Source organism: Lates calcarifer, linkage group LG5 (assembly GCF_001640805.2).
Source record: "Lates calcarifer isolate ASB-BC8 linkage group LG5, TLL_Latcal_v3, whole genome shotgun sequence".
NCBI lineage: Eukaryota > Metazoa > Chordata > Actinopteri > Centropomidae > Lates > Lates calcarifer.
In genome coordinates this window covers 6652480-6676295 of record NC_066837.1, presented here as the reverse complement: position 1 = coordinate 6676295, position 23816 = coordinate 6652480, and the positions used below count along the sequence as shown (strand labels likewise).

General features: G+C 41.9%; 1 protein-coding gene across 1 annotated transcript in view; it reads right to left on the bottom strand.

The window, feature by feature from the left end:
- Positions 1 to 21557, bottom strand: part of hhip (hedgehog interacting protein) — a 34252-nt gene extending 12695 nt beyond the window's left edge. The window contains 9 exon segments of the mRNA XM_018690908.2: positions 1005 to 1123; positions 1385 to 1528; positions 1649 to 1822; positions 3215 to 3366; positions 9342 to 9479; positions 9481 to 9544; positions 11692 to 11833; positions 16484 to 16676; positions 20758 to 21557. Of these exon segments, the coding sequence (XP_018546424.1) occupies positions 1005 to 1123; positions 1385 to 1528; positions 1649 to 1822; positions 3215 to 3366; positions 9342 to 9479; positions 9481 to 9544; positions 11692 to 11833; positions 16484 to 16676; positions 20758 to 21027 (1396 nt within the window). The 5' untranslated portion in view covers positions 21028 to 21557.
- Positions 21558 to 23816: the final 2259 nt, after the last annotated feature.

Here is a 23816-nt window from a genome sequence, read left to right as displayed (position 1 = left end):
CTATAAGCACAAACAAGAAGGAGCGAATCTTGTTTTAAATGGGGCAGCAACATAACTGAAGACTTTCCCTGGCAGCCAACTCAAAACTTTAATATGTCTTTATTAAAACTGGAAGAGAATGTATCTGTGATTTTGAGGTAGGATGGGCATGTTTTTTTGATTACTATTGTCTTGGCAAAGGGAAATATGAATGGAGGTTTGTTGCCTTTAAAGATTTATGATCCAAGACTTGGTGTGCTCATTTCCCAACTGTAATCACTTTGGAGTTTGGGCAACTGGCTAAATCAGGGATCTAGCCAAGTGAGAGGTGGTCTGACAAGAACCTGCAAATTGAATTGGAGTGGTAGATCAAGGTTGAAAGATTAATTTGGGTTGCCAAAGCAACACTCATTGTGGAAAAGATAACCAGCCCAGTGTAATTTGGAACAAATAGCAGTAATTTGTATTTTTTGAGAAGAGAAGCAAGCTAAGCATTGTCAAGGTGCTGGTGTTATTGATTATTTTCTCAATCTGAGAAGAACGAGGCCCCTCTCAGCTGTGTTTTCAACAATGCTAAACCATCATCTAGACAGTTACTGTTGTTGACAGCTTTAAATCTTACTTGTGGACACAATCTCACATTCCCTTGGCAAATTTATACTCCACAAGGGGGGAATCTTTCTAGATCACATCATTTTTACATCTAAACTTCACTGTCTCTGCACTCAAACCGGTGTGTTTTCTGAACTTGTTGCCAAAACACCATGTTCTTACAAAATGAAAGACATTCGTGAAAACAGATGTCATTTTCAGCAGAATAAATATGAAAGGTGATCCAAGAGGTTAATGGATTTTCATTTCTTTCTCAAGATGTAATGCCATCAAACAAAACTCAGGCAAAGGTTGCAATCAGTTATTTTTACCATGAGTTACATTAACATTGCAAAATATTGAACTCCTTCCAAACTTAAAAAAAGTAAACATTATGAACATTTTTGGAAAATCTCATGGAAATTGTAACCCACCATAATCTTTGCCCTTAGTTATCTCAAGTATTCTTCCTGATGATGTGTTTTTGCCACTGGCATCTGTACAGAGGATTAGGAGACTCCCATTGTCCGTCTGAAGCCGATCCACTGCACACCTACAGTACAGAACACCAGGGATGAATTAAGGAGAAACTGAGGTGATGTCTTGACACCAACCAACTACAAGGTGGCAAGTTGGCATAAGAACAGCCCGAGTTTATGAAACTCTTTCCAAAAAACAGCAGTGATAAAAGAGCATATTAGGATAAATACTAAGAAAACCGCTATTTTTTCTACTAAGCAGATCAAGGGTAGATCTTTTTTTCCAGGAACAGCTGTTAAGTTCATCAGTATGACATTGCTGAAGTTTCACTCACCTGCCTGGATCATGTAATCCATGGGCAAAGATTTCAGGTGGCTGGTTGGTACTGTTGAAGTATGGGTTGTTCCGCGGTATAGAATAGGGTGACGTACAACAGTCTGTGTCCACATCTACCCTTAGGACGGACCCTGTGAAATCACTGCATTCAAACACACAAACAAAAAAACACCTTCACAATGGTACGAGCTAGAAAAGTATTCAATCTTGGGGCATACAAAGGCACTCGACCATTTATACATGACTCTGACTTGACACTCACCTGAGTCCATCCATTTCCTCCATGTCATCCAAGGTGATCATGCCATCTCCCAGGATGATGTGCAACAGACCATCAGGGCTGAACAGCAGTTGACCTCCTAGGTGCTTCCTGTGCAGCTCTGCAACTTCCATCAGCACCCGGACCGTCCTGGTGTCCACTTGGTTTGGGTTTTTCCTGAGGAAAACATAAAACATTGCTGTTATTTGGTTTCTATCATAATGATACAAAAATTATGGTTGCTAAGTGGCTTTTGGATGCCCCTCAGTTGGCCCAAATCTGTATCTCGATTGGGGTAAAAGCCACTGAGGAAGAGTAATGGTTTGAAACATGCAGTATAAGCCCTGATTTTATAAATGAGTACATTCTGATTGTCTCTAATTACTTTAAAGAATAATTACGTTGGTGGGCAAAATGATACCATGGCATGAACAAGAACCGCTGACATGACATACCAAACAAAATCTAACATTAAATGAGTTTAAAAACTCTGTTGTCTGGAGACATGTAGTCTAAATCTAATGCATTGCCTCATTAAGGCAAAGACAGTGGGTGGAACTCTGAAGATGTAACACAGGCTTCAAAATGTTGCACAATTCCTAGAGCAAAGTGAGGACTTGGCTTCACAGTATCAGCAGCAAATATTTCATGATGTGTTATTTTGGGTAGTCCTGCAATTTTTAAAAAAGCAGCTTGCCAAAGAAAAAATTACTCTCTTAAACTACTGTCAAATACTTTAACTGTCATCTCTCTATTGGACCCTCAAATTAAGGAGCACACACTGCAGTCACCATGACTGCATGCCAAGACTATAATCAAGATTAGATCATTAAGTCATACAACTGTGTTTATGCAAATTAAAATCTAACACTTAAACACGTTCGTGAGAAAAGATTGTTTTCTTAAATCACAGGTAATTGTGAAGGGAGTGTAAGGTATCTACACAGCAAAATGCAAAACACTGCTGTCATCAACTTGAGCGCTGCAAATGAACCACCGTCACATATTCAGCAAAACACTGAAAGTTAGTTCACTGGGACGTTTGACCTACATTCTAAATCCCCCTTGATGCTTTCATGTTTACTGTGATTAACATGGTCTAGCAAAAATGTGTCTGATCAACGTTGTTGATTTGAACAGTCAATAATATGAATCTCAGAATTCTTTAATCAGAAAGTCTCTTCTTTCTCTCATTGCATTAAAAAGCTTACTTTTTTACACATTACACTATTCACAAATTAGTAGATTAATGAAAACGTATTGAAAAGCTGACTGTGAGAATTTTCACTCACCTTCATACATCACAGTAAATTACGACTGACTACATTGTATTGTTAACTCTCTTTTGCTTTTTTGAATAGTATTTTTGTAACACAGATACCTTAAAATAATTTTTGGTTAACTAGGTGACCTTTGCATGGAGAAATGTGTGTCCAGTCTGTAATAATCCACAGTGATTAACAGATAAATCAGTTGTTGTAGACTGTGAAACAGCTGAGGTATTGGTGTCCTTTCAGGCACTGAGCAACCCATATTTAAGGTAGATTTGGCACACACTTCTCCCATTACCTCGAAACGGTGTATTCAACCACACGGAGAATGTGGTCGTGTGGTCCGATGGCCCAGCGCTCTTGGTTGGTGGTGTAGGAGATGTAGAGCTTGCCATTCTTCTTGTAATTGGGGTGGAATGCCAGGCTTAGCAGGCCCCTTTCATCTCCACCCTGCAGTCAGATGAGAAACACAAAAGATTCAGGAGTTAATTATGTCCTTCCTCGGCTTCTGCTCGGCTGTGTGGGGTTTGGAATCACCCCCCTCGGTCATCTTCATCATCACCAAGACCACTACATGCAACCCCTACACACCCATCACCTCCCACACCCCCACTCCCTTTAATTCTCCAACCTCTCTAATCTCCTTTTTTTATTTATCCATCACATTCCCTTTCACACCCCTGCTATTCTCTCATTCTTTCTTTTTCTACCCTCGCCTGTTTCACTTCACACCTTCACCAACCTCCTTGAATATACCATTACCAACCATTATAAAGCATTTGACTCTGGGTAGAGCTGCACCTCCTCTACAACCCCCCGCCTTTGCCCAGTCTTCTCTGCAGCCTGGTTATGTGCGCTTGTCCTCAGGGTCGGGGGCCCCTGTGACGCCCAGGCCCTCCCGGTGGCCTCCATTGTGCAGTGATTTGTGTGTGTAATCTTTGGGGGATATCCATGAATGCTATGCTGAGTGGCTGAAAGAATTTATTAGCTCACTCACAGTTCATAGAGAGCACAAAAGTGCAGAGTGCTTCAGTCCATGCTTTTTGCTCCCCGTCCCCTCGCTCTTTCCCGGTTTATACAAAATCCATGCAAAATTCAAGGCTTGGGTGAGGGTGGTGGGGGTGGAGGGGGGTTGGGGAGAGCAGAGTAAAAGAGAAAAAAAGAAAACCTAAACAAGGAAGAAGCTGCCAACTCCCACTGTCTTGGCAACATGTTTAGAAAACATCTAAATTGCTTGTGTAATATGTAAACCTTTGTCTCACCCCGGAGGCAGCTACATCAGTTGTCACTACCCTGGTGGTCCTCCCATCATAGTTAGCTGTAATAATCAGCTATAGCATTTCATTCCCTAGGCAAGACAAGCCAGGTTGGCCCTTTTTTATGTTGTACTCTCCCTCACTATTTCTTCTTGACAAAAGAATGAACAGAATGCTAGGCTTAGGTGTGAAGAATGTTTATAAAGTGGTCCCTGTGTGATTGTACCCCACCAAAACAGCTTGATTTTTTTCTACCTTCACTAACAAAGTACTAAAAAAGGCAAAAGTAAGCGTCATACAGAAAAGTTATCTTGCTCATGGCAAAGATACATTCGGTCAATTAATACAATTAACACAGCTGCTTCATCCTTCAGGTATTCCCTCTCAAAAGAGTAAAACAAACGAAATTAAGAAAAAATATATCTTGGTTTGGACTAAGTGGCAGGCTCTGAATAGGTGTAGTCTATGTCACAGGCCAAGGAATACACATCATAAATTGGTGTACTGGATCTCATAGTTCTGTTTGGACTGCGCTAGGCCCAGCCCAGTCAAACACAGCAGTGACAAAGCCCACATGCGAATGCAAAAGAGATGACTCTTTGCGAAGGAATGTACTTGAAGTACCAATGAGCAACAACAGAGGCCCACATGATAAGCCACAGGGGTTCTATAAATCTGAATATAAAGTGAAATGTTGTGAAAGTTGACAAATAAATCTCCACCCCAAAAGGCAGAGTTCCTCTGCAAAAATTTATGAGTACTACTAAATGTCAGATCATTGAAGTCAAATAAAAAAGGAGTTATGTGGGAGTGGATGCAGCAAACTATACAGCTGTTAGTCGGAACAGAGGTGACTGCACTTTGCCAAAGAATGTCAAAAAGTTTCATCTTGGGAAGAGAAATTCTCCACCTCACCTTGAAATGCTGGATCCATATGTTGGATTTGGGGGTGAAGTGACCCACATCCCCAAAATAAACTCACCATAGGGAGTGGGTCAAAAACCACAATTCCAAAGAGGCCTAGATCTGGAGCCAAAGGGGGACCACCAAGATACACAGTGGTTAAATGGGCTGAAATATTAGCTCCCTTGCTAATGAGTAGCTCCTTCAGCAGCAGGCAAACAGCAGAGCTGGCACCAGAGCCATAAGAAACAAACACTGCATTTGAGAGCCTTTCACTTGCAGAGCCAATCCAAGGAGATACCTTGATTAAAAAAAGACAAAGTGCCAACCTGAGCACTGATCATGGTAAAACCGCTGCCAAAGCTGCACTAGGTAAGATATTCTAGGCACTGCTCAAAAACTAATATACTATAAACAATCTCATTTAGAGAGTGTACACACTGTAGGTTTCACATTGTCCAGTGTAAAGTTAATTGCACTTAGATTTAGGAATTTTGTTCTGCCTTGTGTCAAAGTTGAATTTAATCAGCTACAACGATGTGTGAACTTGTGCTGTTTTATGCTTCCTATTTGAGTCATTTGGTAGATTTTTTTTTAAGAATTAACAGAAGATATGCATGAAGATGGTGAAGATTTAGGGGTAGGCTGCAAGATTTTCACTTTATTAAATCAACTGTACCTTCATCTTTTAGCTCCCAGACTGTTATGGGGACATCATTTCTAAACAACAGATGTTAATGTTGCTGGTTACATTGCCTGCCATCTGCAAATGTCTATCAAACTATACAAATTACTCTTCTACTCTTCTTCTTAAAACACATTCCCTCCATTTTCCCCTAGAATATCTTTGTCTTTTTTATGACCGCTATCATTCTTCCACTGCCGGGCAGGGGGTTCTGATTGAATCTCTCATGAGGTATTATCTCTTCATTTTTCACAAACACCTGCCTCTGCATTCCTCTTTTCCCGCCAATTCTGTTCTCTGGGGCTCCAGCTTTGGCACTGTCAAAGCGCTGGCGTCATTACACAGAAAGCTGGGAAAGTGAGGTGCAGGGATGAGGAGCGGTTGTTATCTCACATCTCACGGTGCATTACATGGAATGCTGACCCTTCTGAGTGGTGGAGGCAGAGACACACACAATGCTACGATTTCCAATTCTGCAGGGGCAGCTGTCTTTGAGTCCTAGCGACGCATGTGTTGGCTCATGCATTGTTACCCAGAACCTTTTGATCCTTCCACACTGGCTCGTGGGCATTCCTCCACCAAAAGACATTCCACATGAGTTGATTGGAGCAAAACAATGTCTACGCCCTTCACTCAAAGACTACCTGAAGCATGTGCGATCACACCTCCCTCGCACTCTTAGAGACAATACACACATCTCCTATGTAGTCTCTGCTTTCCTCTTGTGCAATGAGAATCACACAGTCAAATATCCATTGCAACCCCTCCACCTGTTAATACATAAATCCTATGGCAAGTACACAGAGATCCCATGATACCGTAATCTCCCCACCAACCAAGAATAAGATATAATCCATCATCTGAGCCATAAAGTTCATAGAAAGACTTTTTTTTCCCCTGCTACATTTCTGTAAGCACTCCAGCTTTCACAAGCAGACATCCCACTGTCTGAGGATAATAGCGAGATCAACATGAGTTTGACCCCACCCCTGCTTCTAGGCAGAGTAAACAGTGAAGATGAGTAAGGCCACTTATTTTAGTCTGCATGGGAGCAGCCCTGAGCCTCTGATGGCCGCTGACAGTGCAGTGCAGCAGACAGAAAAAATAACATGCTGTGACTTATTTGTTAACAGTGAAATATTTTATTGGAGGCCCCCCTCAACCCTGTTACACAGGCTAATACTTGTCAGTGGACTGTCAGCTTCAGGGTGCCGCTCACAGATGTCTTCATTTATAAAACTCACTGTCATTATCACACATGCTACTCCTGAGTATCTTTCCTAAAGCTGTAAAGTGCAAGATACTGTTATTGTTTGAACAGAGGCTGAAGCTAAGCAATAAAGTCTGCAAAAAAAACACTACACAGCACAGAATATAGGTAAGCTTTACATGCATATCAAGGATGATTATTTTTGGCTTTAACTCTTAAAATGCACTGTCTTGAGACCAACTTTAACAAGTTTAAGGGAAGGGTAATTGTAGTTGTGTTGTGTTTAATTGTGCTCAAATGTTTGTCATTTACCTCTTCATATAAATCTTGTATACTGGAAGCTTTGCTCTACAACAAAACATGCAGAACTACGGAGATCCCTAAATCCCACCTGTGCTTGTGTGGTACTTGCATATATAATGAACAATGTACTGTACTGTTGTGTCTTGTGTCTTGGTTCTGAACCATATCTTGTAGCAGAACTCTTATTTGCTTCAGGTTTGTCCACAATTCACCATCATGTTAGAGGTGTGCAAATGTGTATCCATTTTGGCAAGACTACTATGACGATGACATAGGTAGAACATGTGTGAATTGTGTGTGGTGGTGGGGCAGGGACTGGAGTGTGGAGATTGAATTTCAGGAGAACACCCACAGTGCAGCGAGGAGCCCACACCACCACAGCACAGCATTGTTTCTTTGCAGTTCAGCTTAATTGGCACCGGGGGGATCCATGGAAGGAGGGGGATAGAGGAGCAGGAGGAAACACAGAACATTACAATCAAAGCATGTGCATGGGCCGATGATAAACCTGTTATCTGCCCTGTCTCCTGGGGGCCTGGGTTCCTCTCTCTGTATAAAGGCAGCTCCATCCTGTTGATGCTGCCAGTAAACACCTTAGCCCTCCCCTGGTCCTGTCCACCCCGTATGGCTGGGAGCCCGTTCTGGCAGCCAACATCACAGAATAGGACTCCTGGGGCCTGCGGGGGATCGAGCCACGTCTAATTGTCATAATGATGACTTTATCCACAACCAGTTTGGATTGAATGATGATAAGAAAGCTGAGCAGAGTAGAGAGACCATCCTGCATGGGGCAGTTGCATACTCAAATGCTGTGCTCCGTTTGACTCCTTGTAAGCAAAGGGTCTTGTCAGTGGAGGAGCAGGAGGCATGCATGACAGATAAACTTCCTGTCTGGGAGTGTGCCCCCCAAACATCCCAGCTACACTATCTCCTCGTGCGATCTTAACTATTTCTGAACAATTTTCATATCCAAAAATCTGATACGCAGTAATGATTATGCAAAAAAAATAAAATATCAATACATTACTCTGAAGACAGTGTCTTTTCAAAAAACCATTTATGGCCAAGTTTTGCAATATTTCCAATGTCACAAAGAAGATATTTCAACAACCAGCAGCAAACAACATACAGTTTGTTGAAAGTACATGTACTCTTTGACACAGCTGACATAACAATTTACACAAATCTACACGAGGTTAAAAAGATATGAATGAGAAAAGATACTTCATGTGTACCTTTATTTCTTTTTACTGCCTTGCCTGTGTTTATTTTTCTTAGATAGGGCACAGAACCAAACAGAAGTAGAGCACATGTTTACTTGCCCCCTGACACCCCAGTATACCATCATGTAAGGAGGTCAAGCGGGCTATGAAGGTAAAAGCTACATCAGTGCTACTTCCCATCAGAAATACAGAACTATCAACCTTTTCAGCTCCACACTCCATGTATTACTGACCCACCATTATTACTACGAGAGCAAAAGGGCAGAAAGGTATCACAGGCATCCAATAAAAACGTTTGCATTGAAGTGAATCAAGAGTGTAGACGAGCTTGTAATTGTTTTAACTGCCATTCCAGTCACCACTATGTAAAGTGTTGAGTAAGTCACCATGATATTAGAACCCTTAAAGGAACAATATGGGAGAGATTAAGAAAGCCATTAACCCATCTTGTGAGAATTAGCAGAAAATTAGCAGTGAGCACAGTGTGTGCTGTATGTACAGTTAATTAGGAGATAATTGCATAATGATTAGCCGCAATCAGATTTGATAAATGACTGCTTGTTTGGGGTAATTACATAAGTGAATGCTAATAGTGAGCAGGCACCACTTCCAAGGCATTTGTCTTGGCTGGAGATGTTCCTCACACGTTTACATAGGTGCAAACAGTTGCATTGTGAAGTCCAGGGTTGAGGCATTACCACATTACTTCTCTTCTCTTGAAATCTAACACAAAAATATATCATACTCCATCAGCCAAGTTGCTTTTCTTTTCTCTTTCTTGTTTACATCTGTGTTCAAATAACATCCATATTGCCATACTACCATTGTAATTCATTCATTCCTACCTTCAGGCCACTCTGCACCAGCTTGTGGATGTCCAGGAAGGGCTCCTTGATTAGCTCAAGGTCATGGTTGAGTATCCTTACAATTCCCTCCCTCTCCAGGACAAAAAGCCGCTGAGATCCATCCCCACAGTGCACAACAGGCCACTGGCTGCCTCAGACCACTTAACACCTCCTGGGCACAGTAGCAGTTGTGTTTGTGTTTCCTGGGTAACAAGGAAGATACAGAAGATCAGAGACCAATTGTGGCAGTGAATAATCCAGTTATGAGGTAGAAGGGGCATGAGAGAATGTAAAGCAGTAGTATTTTGAAGGAGACATAAAATAATAAGCAATAAGATATAACACAAGTTTAACTTGTTAGTTATTTTTATGATATCTGTAATCATTTCCATTTATAGCCATTTGATTAAACATCTGAATCAAATACCTGTCATTTTGCTGTCTAGGACTCTAAATACAACAGATGTTCCATTTTGTAAAGGCCCAGTGAGGTTTTTCTCACCTTTGCTCATTTACTAATTTCGTAACTGACCATTTACCAAGGTGGGAGGAGAAACAGAGAAGCAGGAGTATCACTGGCAGTCCAAACCCACTGCAATTTAGGTGTAAAGATAGACGGTGTTTGCACCATCTACTATGCATCAGCTTGAACCACTGACAGCCCACTGCACACCATTGTTCTGACCTGTTTTCATGATTTTAGTTGGAGGAGGATTATGTGTCTTATGAATGCTTTTCATGTTTATTTTATTCCCATTATGTGGTCTTAACAGGTAAACACATTTGACATGCACAGCAAAAATCTAGTTTATCATTGTGTCTGATCTCTACCAGCATCTCTCAAGTGTAACAACTTGTGTGTTGTATGAAAGCTTCCTGCTGATTAAAACCCACCTGTGGGTACCAGGTACACAATGTCTTCCATTTGCATTCCTTAATCTGAGAGACAAAGTCTGACTATGTACCCCAGGTCCACTGGTTCCCTCTATAAAATCTTGTGCAACATGCACCGGACTGTTGCAGACTAAACATTCACATTTCTCTGTACATCTCTCTCGCTGGTTGTGGCTTTAGGCTGTGAAAGTCATCAGCAGTGTTGCAGATTGTGATATCCTTAGGACGCATTGGACATATATTTTATTCAGAGTCATGAAACGTTATCGGCCAAGTCAAACCTCTTTCTTCTCTCTATATCACTGAACTCCCTCACAACCACCTGTTGTTACCAATTCTCTCTCTCTTTCCATCTTCTGTCAAAAACTCAGTCCTTAAAAGGCCTTATCTGTATCAACTTCTTCTAAGAGATCTGGCAAAGGTAGTGCAGGAGAATCACACTAACCCTCCCACATCTATCCCCACTGTGCAGGTATCTTACCAACCTGTAGAGACAAGGCCAAGAACCTCTACGGCTTTCCCACCTGTAAGTACTGCCACTTGGGTGCAGAGGGCATCAATAAGGGAAGCTGATGTGATTGACTACAATTGATAACAGCCCACAAACCAACTAACACACCCACTGGTAATGTATAATGGTGGCTTCTCTCTTGTACGATCCTGTTTTCTATGTGTTTCAAGGATAAGTAACACACCACCAGCCATGAAAATATCAAAAAGTACATAACTGCTCCATCTGTGTATTGCGCAAAGAGCACATGAGCATTTGAGCTCTGCGCCAAAAAAAGGCCATAATTTTAGCCAATAAGTGTAACTGAAATTTGGCACTTCCTTCCTCCATCATACGGGAGTCCTGCTCACTGTCATTTTCCTGAGTAGACCTCTCAGAGGATAAGAAACAAAAGCAACAAATGAGCCCCTGACTCCCTAACTGTTAGAAGTTATTTGACTGAACGTTGGTTGCTGCTATTCAGGTGCACATGCTGCTTGGCCTTCTTGCCTCAGGGAAAACAGAGATGAAAGGCATCCCCCCATGGACAAAAGGGCAAAGCCCTCTGTGATGTACAGACCTTTGCAGTGAGGGAGGCAAACAAAATGACGCAGGATAAGCATTTTCATTATGTGAGCAAAGCTGAGCAGAAGCAGCCTGGACAAACTTTAGGATTAGAGGAGAAATGGCACGGCATTTCTGACTGAAAGTATGGACCATGTCAAAATGGACCAGTGAAGCCAGAACATGTGACAGAGGCTACGCCTGTTTCTACAAAAACATAAAAATCACAGCTGAATGTCATGAATCTGAACTCATAAGTACTAATGAAACCTGAAAACTTCACTTGGCTGAAAGACATTTAAGAACAAGCCAAAGATTATTCAAAATGATGATATGCACATCTTCCATAGTGTAACTCAATCCTCAAATGGAATAAAACATGGTAAAAGTCAGACTACAAACCTGCTGATATCTTCTATTTTCTCTCCCAAGTAGTTGGAATCTTGCCCTTGTGGTTGCTTTCGTTGAAAATCTGGAAAGCACAGACTGGCATCTCTCCTCCCATAGTATTGGCAGAACTCATCCACATCGGCTTGGAACAGTTCTAGCAAACACAACAGATACAGACATAGACATAGGCTCTTATTCTTACTCCAGATACTGCATGGTTAAATGTCATGTAACCAGCTCATGTAACCAACTAAACCCAGAAAATCCAATGAACATTCTCCTAATGTTGTCTTTATGGTACTTTATGCACTGTGTTATGGCTGCACTACATGTGTGTGTATGCATGAGTTTGCGTAAGAGAGAACGAAAGAGTAAATGAGAGACAGAGGAAGAGAGAAAGGATGTGATGTGCTTGTGTGTTGGGGAGGGTTGGAGTTATACTTGATGAGCCAAACCAAATTCTGGCTAGACTGAGCTGAAATGAACAAGTGAAGAGAAAGTGGGCCAAACCAAATGGATCACAGATTAGACAGGGTTCTGCAGTGAACTCTGCCTCCTCCAGAGAGCAAAAAGACTGCATTCTCAATTTTAGCTTATGCTGTCATTACTTTGATTTATGAAATGATGCTTGTGCACTTGTCCTAATGAATTCCTATGGAAAAAAAAACTCTGAGCCTGGCTTTCTTACAAGTCTGCTCAGCAACAAAGTAGTAAGTGATGAGGTTGCATTCACTCCAACTGGAGGATCCTGTCATTAAATAATAGTCACTTTAGACTGTTAAAACTAGTGTGGAGTGTCAGTGTACACCAGCTGCCAGTGTGTGATGAATGTACAATAACTGCTAATGGGAGAACAAGAAATGGAAAGCCTGTTAGAAATGGATAGCAACACACATCAAGCCTGGTCTGGTGGTGGACCTCTAGGCTGCAGTGCATAATAAAGACTATGAAATACACCCAATACAAAATCAGCCATGATCAGGGCTGGCTGGCTGGCTTTTCTCTCTTTGCCATGAAAAATATCAGAATATCATGGCTTGGTGTCTTGTTGTTTAGTAACATCCCCAAGTTGAGTTCTTTAGAGTGATGTCATATCTAGAAAAGAAAACACATACTGTATACCTTCACCCCAATATGAGCTCCATAGGCAGCAGTATATCAGGGTTCTAAAAGAAATTAGTTTAAAAGCAGAAGTATTTTACTTTTTTAACTCAGGGGATTCATTTTACATTATGAAAAACTGGGACAAATCAACTATAAGCCATTCGATTATGTTCAGCCCTGAGTGTTGATGCCCAGACATGCACAGATCCCAAAGCCCTGACCTTTCAGGAATAAAGTCATATTACCCTCATCCAGCTGGTCAAGAGGCTTACACCATGTCATATGTCAGAATGTCCCTCTACTTTATTTAGTGATGGTAGCTGATAGTTTCCCCTTTATAAAACTTTATTCAATAAACTGGAGCTAAAACCTTTTCATTATTCCCTGAATTCTCAGACATCCAAAAATGTCCTTGTTCTATGACCACTTGCTCTATCCTTCAAGCAGGTCTGACTGTTTTGCATTACTGAGCAACACATGGGCACAGCATGGGAAATGAAATAATCAACCTGTTTAATATGGCATGTAATTCTGAATAAACAAAAATGTTTCCAGGGTGAAAGATATTCCTTGCTTGTATTGCCAAACAAAGACATGATGTGCCCAAATACTGACTGACTGTATTCTACTAATTTAGCATGTGAATGCAAGGTAAAACTGCCCTCACATCATTCCTTATTTCCCTTTGGCCTGTTTGTTTACCTAAAATGTTTCTTTGCCAAAGCAAAAAGTGATCTGCGTAAACATGGTAGTCACACACAGCTACGCCTCCAGCCAGTGCAGTCACAACATTATTCCCAGCAAAAAGCAAAGTGTGCAGTGGGTCTCAGAGGCCCTTTGCGACCTAAAAACAATCTTACCCATATTGTTTCCTTTAGTCAGTCCCTCAGAGGACAGAGGAGAGCAAATATACCAGTGATAAAAACACAAACAGGACTCTCCCTGTCCCTCCTTTCATCTCCCTCTCCTGCCCCACACCAACCGCAAGGGCTGACCGCACCAAATACTAGAGGTGATAGGATATCCCCTCAAACATCTAAACACAACATGAAGATCAAACACACATAAAAACACACACACACATCTCTGGCAATACCACCCACCCACTTGTGTCTGCAGTTATCTTAACCATGCTGGTTGGGGACCTCGGGTGTGGGGTGGGGGTGTCAGTGAAGAGGGAAGGAAGATATAAGAGGAAAGGAGTGCAGGGAAGGTGGGAGGCCTCTAGACAGAAGTGAGAGTCAAGGCAGTAAATGTCTTTACAAAGAAATAGGGGCTAAGTACACGGCCTAATCAAGGGCCAGTAAGAAGTTTCATGGGAGCAGGACGACAGTTATGGATGCTGTAAAGGCTACTGTTTCATTTTAAAACCCTTGGCCGGCGATTTTGAATTAGTAAAAGTTAAGGACTTGTCATGCTGTCTGTTCATGTGTGTGGTTATAGTCACTGTTACGGCTTTGCTTGATAAGATCCAGATCCACAATATCCACAAAAATATTTTCATTACATTTTTTTAAATGGCAACAGAGTTGTTTCTGTTTTTCAACTCCATGGGAGAGATTTCTCTCTGTAATAGGATTCAGTCAAATTAATCTATTTGTGTTAAGCAGGGTGTGTATTTTTTAAATGAACTGTTGGGTAAATACAGAAGTACAAGCTTTAACAACAAGAAAAGATTGGAAAAGAGTAATAAAAGAAAAGAAGAGGAAGAGCATGCAAAAGACAAAAGGGAGAAAGAGAGAGAGAGCGTAGATGAGGATAGGGAGAGCTGGAGAGAAAGAGAGTGAGAGAGAAAGAGAGACAGAACTCTGTCCATATTCCCGGCTCCCCAGCGCTAAAGTTATACTTCCATCTGGTTATCTTCCAAGGCAACCTGGGTGGCCCACCCTAAGTACTTGACATCTTGATGCACTTCAGCAGTTTTACATACACACAACCTTTGTAGAAAAATAAATGTGTCATTCGTCACCACATATGCTGATCTGTGGAGGGCTGAGGGGAGGGAGTGAGCGGGGAGGAGCGCGACAGTGTACAGAGGGAGGGGGGATTCTTCTCTGGATTCCTCTCTTGAGCTTTTTTGGTTTGACTCTCTGAGTCCATATGTCTGTCAGCTTATGAGAAAGTAATGTCATTCCAGACAAGTCATCTTCTTCTTCCCTCTTTCCTTGCTCTGTGGAGTCCCACTCACCACCCTCAATGTAGTTCAAGTGTTGTGCACGACATGCCAGCAGGCCATTAGATGTAGACTCGGATGGACTCGGGTGGAATGTATGTGTTTGATATTTGACTTGAGCTGTAGCATACCATGTGGGTGGGTTGCAGACAAGTGCGTTTGAAACTGTTCTCTGTTTGCAAATCTCAGTAGATCTAATCAGTTTGTGGCGACAGAGATTGGAAGAAGACTTGGCTGGAGGAGAAAAGACAGTCAAAAAGTGTTTGATCATGTTTGGTATGCACTCTGAAGGCACAGGTACCTGTGATCTTGCATCCCTTCAAAGGAAATTCTTCTGAGGACCAAATGCTTTCAGGGGGCAGAAGGGTTCCTATCATTTAACAGTACCATATCCACAAGGAAAACTGTTGCATCAATGATTTTTTTCCCCTGCTTTGTGGATTCTGCCATCTCATAATCAAGCTCACAGTCAGGGATGACAGGGGCTGGCAAAGCAACACTTCAACAATGTTTAGATTCATGTGAACTTACTACTTAAATGAAAACATACTGATGGCAGAGCATGAGACACAGCTTTCTAAGTGACAGTTTATGTCTGAGGAAGGCGAGTGCCGGGCAGTCATGTCTAGACCACAGCTAGGGTGCGTATGCATCTCGAATGCAGAATCAACTCCAGGAACAGGTCATAAAATAGTTCATTCTGCTCCAGTCAAGTTTTCTGGTACACTGGTCGGGCCGGGCCTGCTTTTGTCAGTGCATGTGAAAAATCTGTTCTCACACCAACCTTTGCAAATTTTAAATTTTCCATTTACATGTCAGGAAATGCCTCAAATCTGTGTATTGTTACTACACTCAAGGTCTTCAAAAAAGTAAAATCACTGCAGGCTTAAGCTGCTCGAAGTAAACTTCCAGGATCCGAACAAACCCAACAGAAACAAGAGAGCAAAACTTTCTGCACCTGGTCCCATAAACACAGCTAGAGTGAATACTGCATAATAAAAAGCACAAATATCGCTCTGCCATTTGCTAGACCACATATGCTGGATCAGTCTGCAGACTAATCAGCAAACTGGTGTTGTGTCTGTATAGTCAGTGTGAGGCGAGTAATTTAACTGATGCATTAAAGTGCAACAGTAAAGCGAGGAGCAAGTCAACGAGCAAGCAAATGGTTGAGACAAGCTCAGCAACAAATGGAGGTGAGGTCAGATGAGGTAAGAGCTGGATAAATAAATATTCACAGACCAGACTACTGACGCACCACTTCTTGCATAAGTCCAAAAATCTGCCAGTTCTACATGTGCAGGCTGAGTCTCAATGAGAAATGAGGCCTGATGTGAATTTTAATTTATCACAATCAGAAGTGTCAGTTTCATTTCAAATGTATTAGAGGCTGAAATGAGAGTGTAACATATGCCTACTCTCACTTCCTTTATTCGTGTGTATATGTTTGCTTACGTATCACCAGGTAACCGCACAGGAGCAGTAATTCAACTCACATTCATCATTCATTATTATCTGTGTAATTACCTGGTATGTGCCCCCTGCAGGTGTAGTAGAACTCGCGGCAGAAGTCCTGACAGAGCCGCGGCAGATCTGGCTCCCTGTGTGGCATCTTATCCATGTCCAAGGAGTGGAACAACACCTGGGCATTGGGGGAGCAGCGAGCACACTTGATCTCCTCCAGGAGACGTCCACACTCTGTGTTGTTGGTGGAGAAAATCTGGAGACCACACGCAACAAGGACCAATGCCTGATTAAAATGGTGGGCTGTTAACTTTTACCTCTTGCCTCACACTGCATGGGCAAGCCAGCAGGTAGTTTAGGATTAGCTGGACATTTGAAGATATAAACATCATAAACATTACGCTATGAAGCAGAGAATGTTTAGATTGTAGCGTGCATTTTGAAATCTTCATTATCTTTAATTCCTAACAACTTAAGACACTGTTTGAGATTTTCAGGGGCTATAACAAATGATCTCAGTGAGTCCAACTTACCTTTTACGGGCAAATATTAGCCCTTAAAAGTTTGGACCTAACTTTTTCAGTGTTAGATGTATATCAGCCCATATGATGTGTAACATTAATGGTTTTAATAAAAAGTTTAGATTGTTCCAACATAAAAAAAACAGATGCCTTAGCACTTTCCAGCCCTGACCAGACTTTTCCATTTGACAGCTGTAAATTAACCAATCCCACCCCAGGTACCACACAGAAAGGCAGGGGATCTCTACCCAACAAAATTATTCTCAAGATACAACAGCACATTCAGATAGCAACTGTATGTTAACAACACCCTTCTCCCATATGTCACATGCTAGGAGAGGTAGTCTCTGGCTGGCAACAAGGTGTGAAGCAACACTACATGTCATAAACCTGGTTGTTACTGCTTCCTACCACCAAAAACATTCCTTCACATGCCACGTTGTATGTTATCACAGAGTCTGTTTATATTCTACATTATCTACAGATGTGACAAGCAGTTAAGTTTGGATAGTTGTTGTAAGGGTTGGTATCATGCTGAACAGTTTGTTCACACAGCAACTTTCTGTTTTTTTCATAGCATCGTCTGTAGAATAAAGAATGAGGAGAGAGACCGTCGCTTGCACAGTGTGAAAGTCTGCAGCATCTCTACTATCATCTGCATGAACACACCGCTGGTGGTATCGTGACAAATGGTGGTATCGTCTCTTTCCTGAGTTTGTCCTTTCTTTTGAGTGTTTACGACCTCTTGTATACAAACCGAATCATATCAAAGCCCTGAAACTGGAACATTTCAAGCTGAAGTAAACTTATATTTTCACTTTTTCTATACTATCCTAACAACATAATCTCACATCTATAATATCCACCTCTATATCCTTTGATATCAATTTGTTAAACACTGAGGTTGGAACACCCTGGATGTTTAGAGAAATAAACAGAGAAATCTTATCATTCACTGCCTACTTACCCAAGTTCACAAACAGTTAAAAGTCAAATTACAATTCCCAAGTCTGACAGATCTCAGGGCATGAAATGAATGGAGCCAAATAAGAGCCTCAAAATCCTGACTTGGGATCATTACACAAAAGTACACAAAGAGTTAATCCAAAAGAAATTAGCAGGATTATTTACATAACAAATTAGCTGTAATAAAACACAATGTAATCTGTTTTAGGTCAAGAGCTGTACCACTTGGGCAGTCAGGCAGGCAGGCTGGTAGTGCTTTGCTCTGTGTGAGGTCCATGTGTAAACACCAATTTAGAGATAGACAGACACATCATTCCCACTCTGGTATCAACAAATTAGCAGTCTGTCGAAGTCAATTACACCAGCGTACCCAAGGCCAACATATGGACGCCTTACACTTTAACGTTGATTGCAGAACAAACTGCAACTGAGGAAAAGATTTTCTGTTTAGAAGTTGCACAGAGCTGTGTTTACCCAACAGGTGGCAGAACCTTCAACAAAACAAAGAGTCCATCTGAAAATATACTGGCATACACAGAGTAAATCTCTCATCACAAAACATAGTATAAAGAAGTAATTGTAGAGGGACAAGAAATTCTAGTTTATCTGTGTTTCCATATATAAACTCCTAACTGAATCCTATTTTTGCTCTGCAATTTATCAAACTGTTGACATTTTCCTCAAAAAGGGAGCTCCAGGCTGGCTATGACCCTGTATGTGTGGTGTGTTCCTCTGTCTCCATGCCCTCTACAGTCATGCCATGTAGTGTTGTGGGCATGCCTGCCCTCCTGCTCTAAATTGCCCATTGATTCTGTGTGCCATGGGCTGGCACGAGGTCCATGGAGAGTAGCATTTGTGTCCTCTCAGCCATGCCCTGTGTCCATATGTTGCTGGGATGGGCTCCAATGTTGCCATCATCCAAACCAGAACAAGTAGACCTTTGTTTGTTGTCTTTTGCTCAATCTCGGTGAGTATGTTCCTCAAAAGCAGGGGGAAAATGGCAATGAGGCTCAGCTGTTGCACTGTTGCTGAGGGCACACTAAAGCAGGTCAGGAACTGAGCCACAATCGGAAACATGGAGCATAAGAAAATAAAATTGTCATTAACTTATTCTCAGGCTATCTCAGATGCATATATTATATTTTCTAAGGTTGGTTTCACACTAAGCTGCAATGCATAGCTTCATGTTGGAGAACAGCTGGTATATGTTATTACTCTTTACAAGATAGCATCTGCATAATGGCTTTTGCCAGTGAAACTGCCGGAACAAACATATTAATTCACAAAGCCACACTTGGGAAAAATTACTTGTCTTTGAATTGCAAGAAATCCGTGATGCTCTGTAAACCTCATATGGTCAGAGAGACGGAGGGGGGGCACTGATGCAGGCAACACTAAGCTTTAACAAAGCACATGTCCTCAGGGAATAGGTGTAAGTTGGTTGGCAGGGGGATGTAGTGACGGACACACACCCTCTCAAAGGCATTAACACTTGGACAGGGGATGATGACTGGGGGAGAGTGATGTTCTCCAGCTTCTCCCATTAACGAAACCAACAAACACAATGGTGTTGTTGTTATTCTTTTGCCATAATCAGAAAGGGCTCCGTGTGTGGGCAGTGTAGTGGGGAGGAGGAGAAGTCGAGTTCGTCCTATTCAGTTTCCCCCCTTTTATTTGCATGACTTGAGCAAATTAAATGATGCAATATGGCTTTTTGTCGCAACACAAAGTGAGATACCACCCAGCCACTGAATGATTCGAGGAGTGGTTTACATGAGAATGGCCCGGTGAGGATCCAACGGAATCCGCTACAAGTTCGGCGCATACAGTCGCCCCCCCACCCCACCCCAAAGACACACAGACACACGGAAACCGTGCACAGGTTTTAAAACACAACATTTTAACAGTAATCATAAACCTCGGTCGATACTGTGACACGCAAAAGGGTTAGCTAAAAGCGCGAGGCCGGTACGTTTGGTCGAGCTTTTCCTCCTGAAATGCTCTAAACAAACAAATTCCTGCACGTTAGCTCCGAAAACCCACTGAGAACCAATGGTTGTTGAACAGACGACAAGAAAACAGCTCCCAGCTTCGGTAAAATTGTCGTTGGTCGATAAAAAAAAAAAAAAAAAGTACAACCGAGGTCCTACCTTTTCGAGTAAACGGTTCGACAGTTTAGCTAGTACCCGTTTCTCCTGACAGTTGTAGCGGAGTGTAGCGAGAAGCAACGTAAATCGGCGAGTGATTGCCATGGTAACGCTGAAGCGCATTGGACACGCTGAATTAGAGCTGCACCAGATTGTGTAAAGCAAGACACTTGATAAACAAAATGAAAAAAACTGGAAATTAACTTAATTTCACAGCCGGTAAACAAAATAAGACACATGTAACCCCTTATGGAAAAGATAGACGTCAACAATACGAGCAAAATAAGTTACTGTCAGAAGGCTGTAAGGATATTATTGCCATATATAAGAGACTAAAAACATAAACCACGGCAAATTAACAGGACGGACGTACAGTATATATAACAAATGGGGATTTCACAAGGCAAACCTATGGGTAGTGGCTAAAAACGCAAAGATATGGGAAGATCACCTACCATTGAATATCATGGACGCACATGTCCCTGTAGAAACGTTAAAATAAGACTTTTTCGCAGGACAATCAGAGGCAGTATAGCCCAGGGCAATTTCCCCTTGACCATTCCCAAATTTAGCTGTCGGCAGTAAGAGGCAGAATGACAATGGCTGTAAATACTTCTCCTGAGGCGTTTTAGCAGTTAAAAAAAAAGGAAGTCACCTTAATTTGAAGGAAATGCAACGTGGTGGATAAGACATTATAACCTACCCTAGCATCCCTGCGGTGCAGGATCTGATAGGCGGCTCTCCTGGTGGGACAGCAGGACACACGGGGATACAACCTGTGGCAAACTTCTCCGCTGCTGCTGCCGTCAAGCAGCACTTTTCGCTCCCTTTTCTTCAGCCGCTTGGGCAAGCTTCCGTCGTAACATCGTCTCCTCCTGGGGCTAATTTCTCCCCTCTCGCCGAATTTTGCGTCTCCACATTCCCACACGTTGACCGCGATGGCCAGGACGAGCACAAATTGCAAATGCTTCATAGTTTAAAAAATCATTTAAAAAATAACAAAAAATGTGAAAATACAACAAAAACCACGAGATTTGACCCACTTTCTTTCAAAAGAGTGAGGTTAACCTGCAATGCAATATATATAAATATATATATATATATATATATATTTGGGCAGTATTTCTCCGAGCAGTAGAAGCCAATTACTGAGGAAATTACAAATATGCTGTTTGTCTGAGCAGGTGTCCTAAATTGGATTCACTGCTATAAAGAAATTTAAAATAAATTATTGTTGCTTCTGCTTATATAGTACAACTGAGGAATAAAAAATAAAATAAAAGCAAAATAATAACACAATTTATCCTGATGAACACAAAAAGTCAAAACCCCAAAACACCGTGTACTGCAAAAGAGCCGTGACGTTCCTTTCAGATGTAATTCCTTTTGAGCACAGCACGGCGGTTTGTGCACGCACGGGGTCAAAAAACATGTAAGAAAATAAAAGTTGTCTCTCACTAAAGTCCTCAGAGCGCTCACATGTTTTCCCGTGCTCTTTCCTCCTTCTTTTTAACCAGCGCGCGAGAAGAGGAGCGAGCACGGTGACGTATGACTTCACGGGAGCGCGCGTGTGGCCGCAGTCGCGTCCACGTCGAGGTAAACGGTTACCTGGCAGAGCGGAGGAACGGAGAGTGGAACGCGGTGGGACGCTCACTGCTGGGCTCAATCGACCGAAAAAGCAAAGAAGACGACTATCACTTATTGTGGCGACATATTCTTCAGTATTGAATTTATGATGTAAACAAAATATAATGAAATATATTTTGACTGGTAACTGGCAAATGACGACAACAGCCCAAGGAAAAACGCAACTTTCTCCTCGCTCTCTGCCCATTCCAATTTTATAAGATAGCCTCTTTTGTCTGATTTGCTCCGTGGTTATTATTCACATAAACCTAATTTTTCTGTTTTTATTTTTTTGAGGCAGCTGAAAATGTCTTCCACATTCCGTAGTGGAATTACAGTTACTCACATACTGTACTTCAGCTCAATTCTGAGGTACTTGGAGTGTGCTAACATTGCACTACATTTCAGAGGAAAATAGTGTGCAGTTACTTGTTATTCTGTAGATAAAGATTACGTGCAAAACATATGGTGTGCATGTTATAGATTTGCAGTAGCCTACTTGAAATGAGAATAAGACCCCCCTCAAACAACACTTTTTTTGTTTATGTATCAGTGATAATATCTTTTTCTTATCATACTTTTGTACATAAGATTTCGAATGTAATTGAGCAGTTTTACACTGTGCTATTGGTGCTTTTAAGAATCTGAGTACTTGCACCACTATCCACATGTTAGACTTAATGGTCATGTACTAGAGCCAAGTTTTTAAAATATATGTTAGCTGAAAAATGATCCATGCATTTGTCTCTGTTCTTGAATAACTGACATTGTGGATAAGGCGATGGATGTTTCTGCAAGACACTAACACTATGAAAATGGGGAATATTATGTTACATCACAAACTGTGTCATGGATGTTTGACTTTGTTTCTAAATATGGTCTAAAAGGTTTATTCTGGTGGCCACAGAATGAAGAATTGCATGTGTCCTCGGCAGAGTAAAACTGGCTACAGTGTGAATCAATCACTATGACCTGATGCCCAGCAACTCACCGTAAGGCATCTTAATTTGGCTCTTAATAATACCAAACCAAATGTGGGACAAATCCTCTTTCATTCCTCTCTTCAGAAAAGTCACACGATAGCGATCCGAAAGGGAATGTCGAACCATGGCAATTACTGGAGAAACAACAGCCTCCCCCACCCCCCTCCTCTTTTCGGATACTCAGAGAATCTGAAATCAGTTACATTAGCGGCACCTGTTCTTACTTGGGGGTCTCCGGCACTCACCAGAGCCCCAGCTCAGCTTATCTACAGGAATCTGGAGCGAGTGGAATCCAGGAGGGGTTGGTTTGATTGTGGGCAATTATGGAAATGACTGTGTGTGCTATGAAGCCATGGCAGACCCTGCCAGATCTGACCCCCCACCCTCTACATTCTTTACGTTACCCAACTGGAGACGTTTCGGGACCAAGTATAGCCAAAGTGCTACTGCTGTGTTCTGAATGTAAAGGAGGGAAGGAAGAGGATCATGTGCATAGAAGGAATCTGCCACCACCAACACCACCACTAGAGCTCCAAGCAGAGACAAAAGAATATAACTGCATTGTCGAACAGCGTGAAAACATGTGGGATGCAGCTGTGGAGCAGAAAAGAGTACATCTGCTGGGAGAGATAGACCATTAGAGAGAATCACAGTTCGGCAGACCGCAGTCCTAAGCTGACATAGTCCTATTGAGGCACATGCACATAGACATGAAGAAATAAGCAAACATCCATATAAAGAGTTGCAATACTTGACTATCACATTATTAACATACAATTTAGTCTCTGTAATGTATTCATTTACTGCATTACATTTCAGTTGTGAGTGGTGAATTCTGAAGCTCCATCTGCTTTAGTCTGGCTCCTTAGGATAATGCTCGTAATTCAATATTGATCTAAATAAGGTATTACCACTATAATTCCCAGAAAAGAAACCACCTGCTTTGCCCTTTTATTTCTGCAGGGTCAGTGGGGGAATTCTTATTCACTCAGCTTCTGACCCTCTGAGAGGATATCCCAGAGGATGATGGTTAGGTTTGCGTGTGACCACATAAGGATCAACAACATGAGTCTGGAGGTCTGAGAGCCCTCATAGCCGCCTCCACTGTTTCCCAGACTGAGGAGATGTTCAAAGTTTGCTCTGTTCTCTCTCT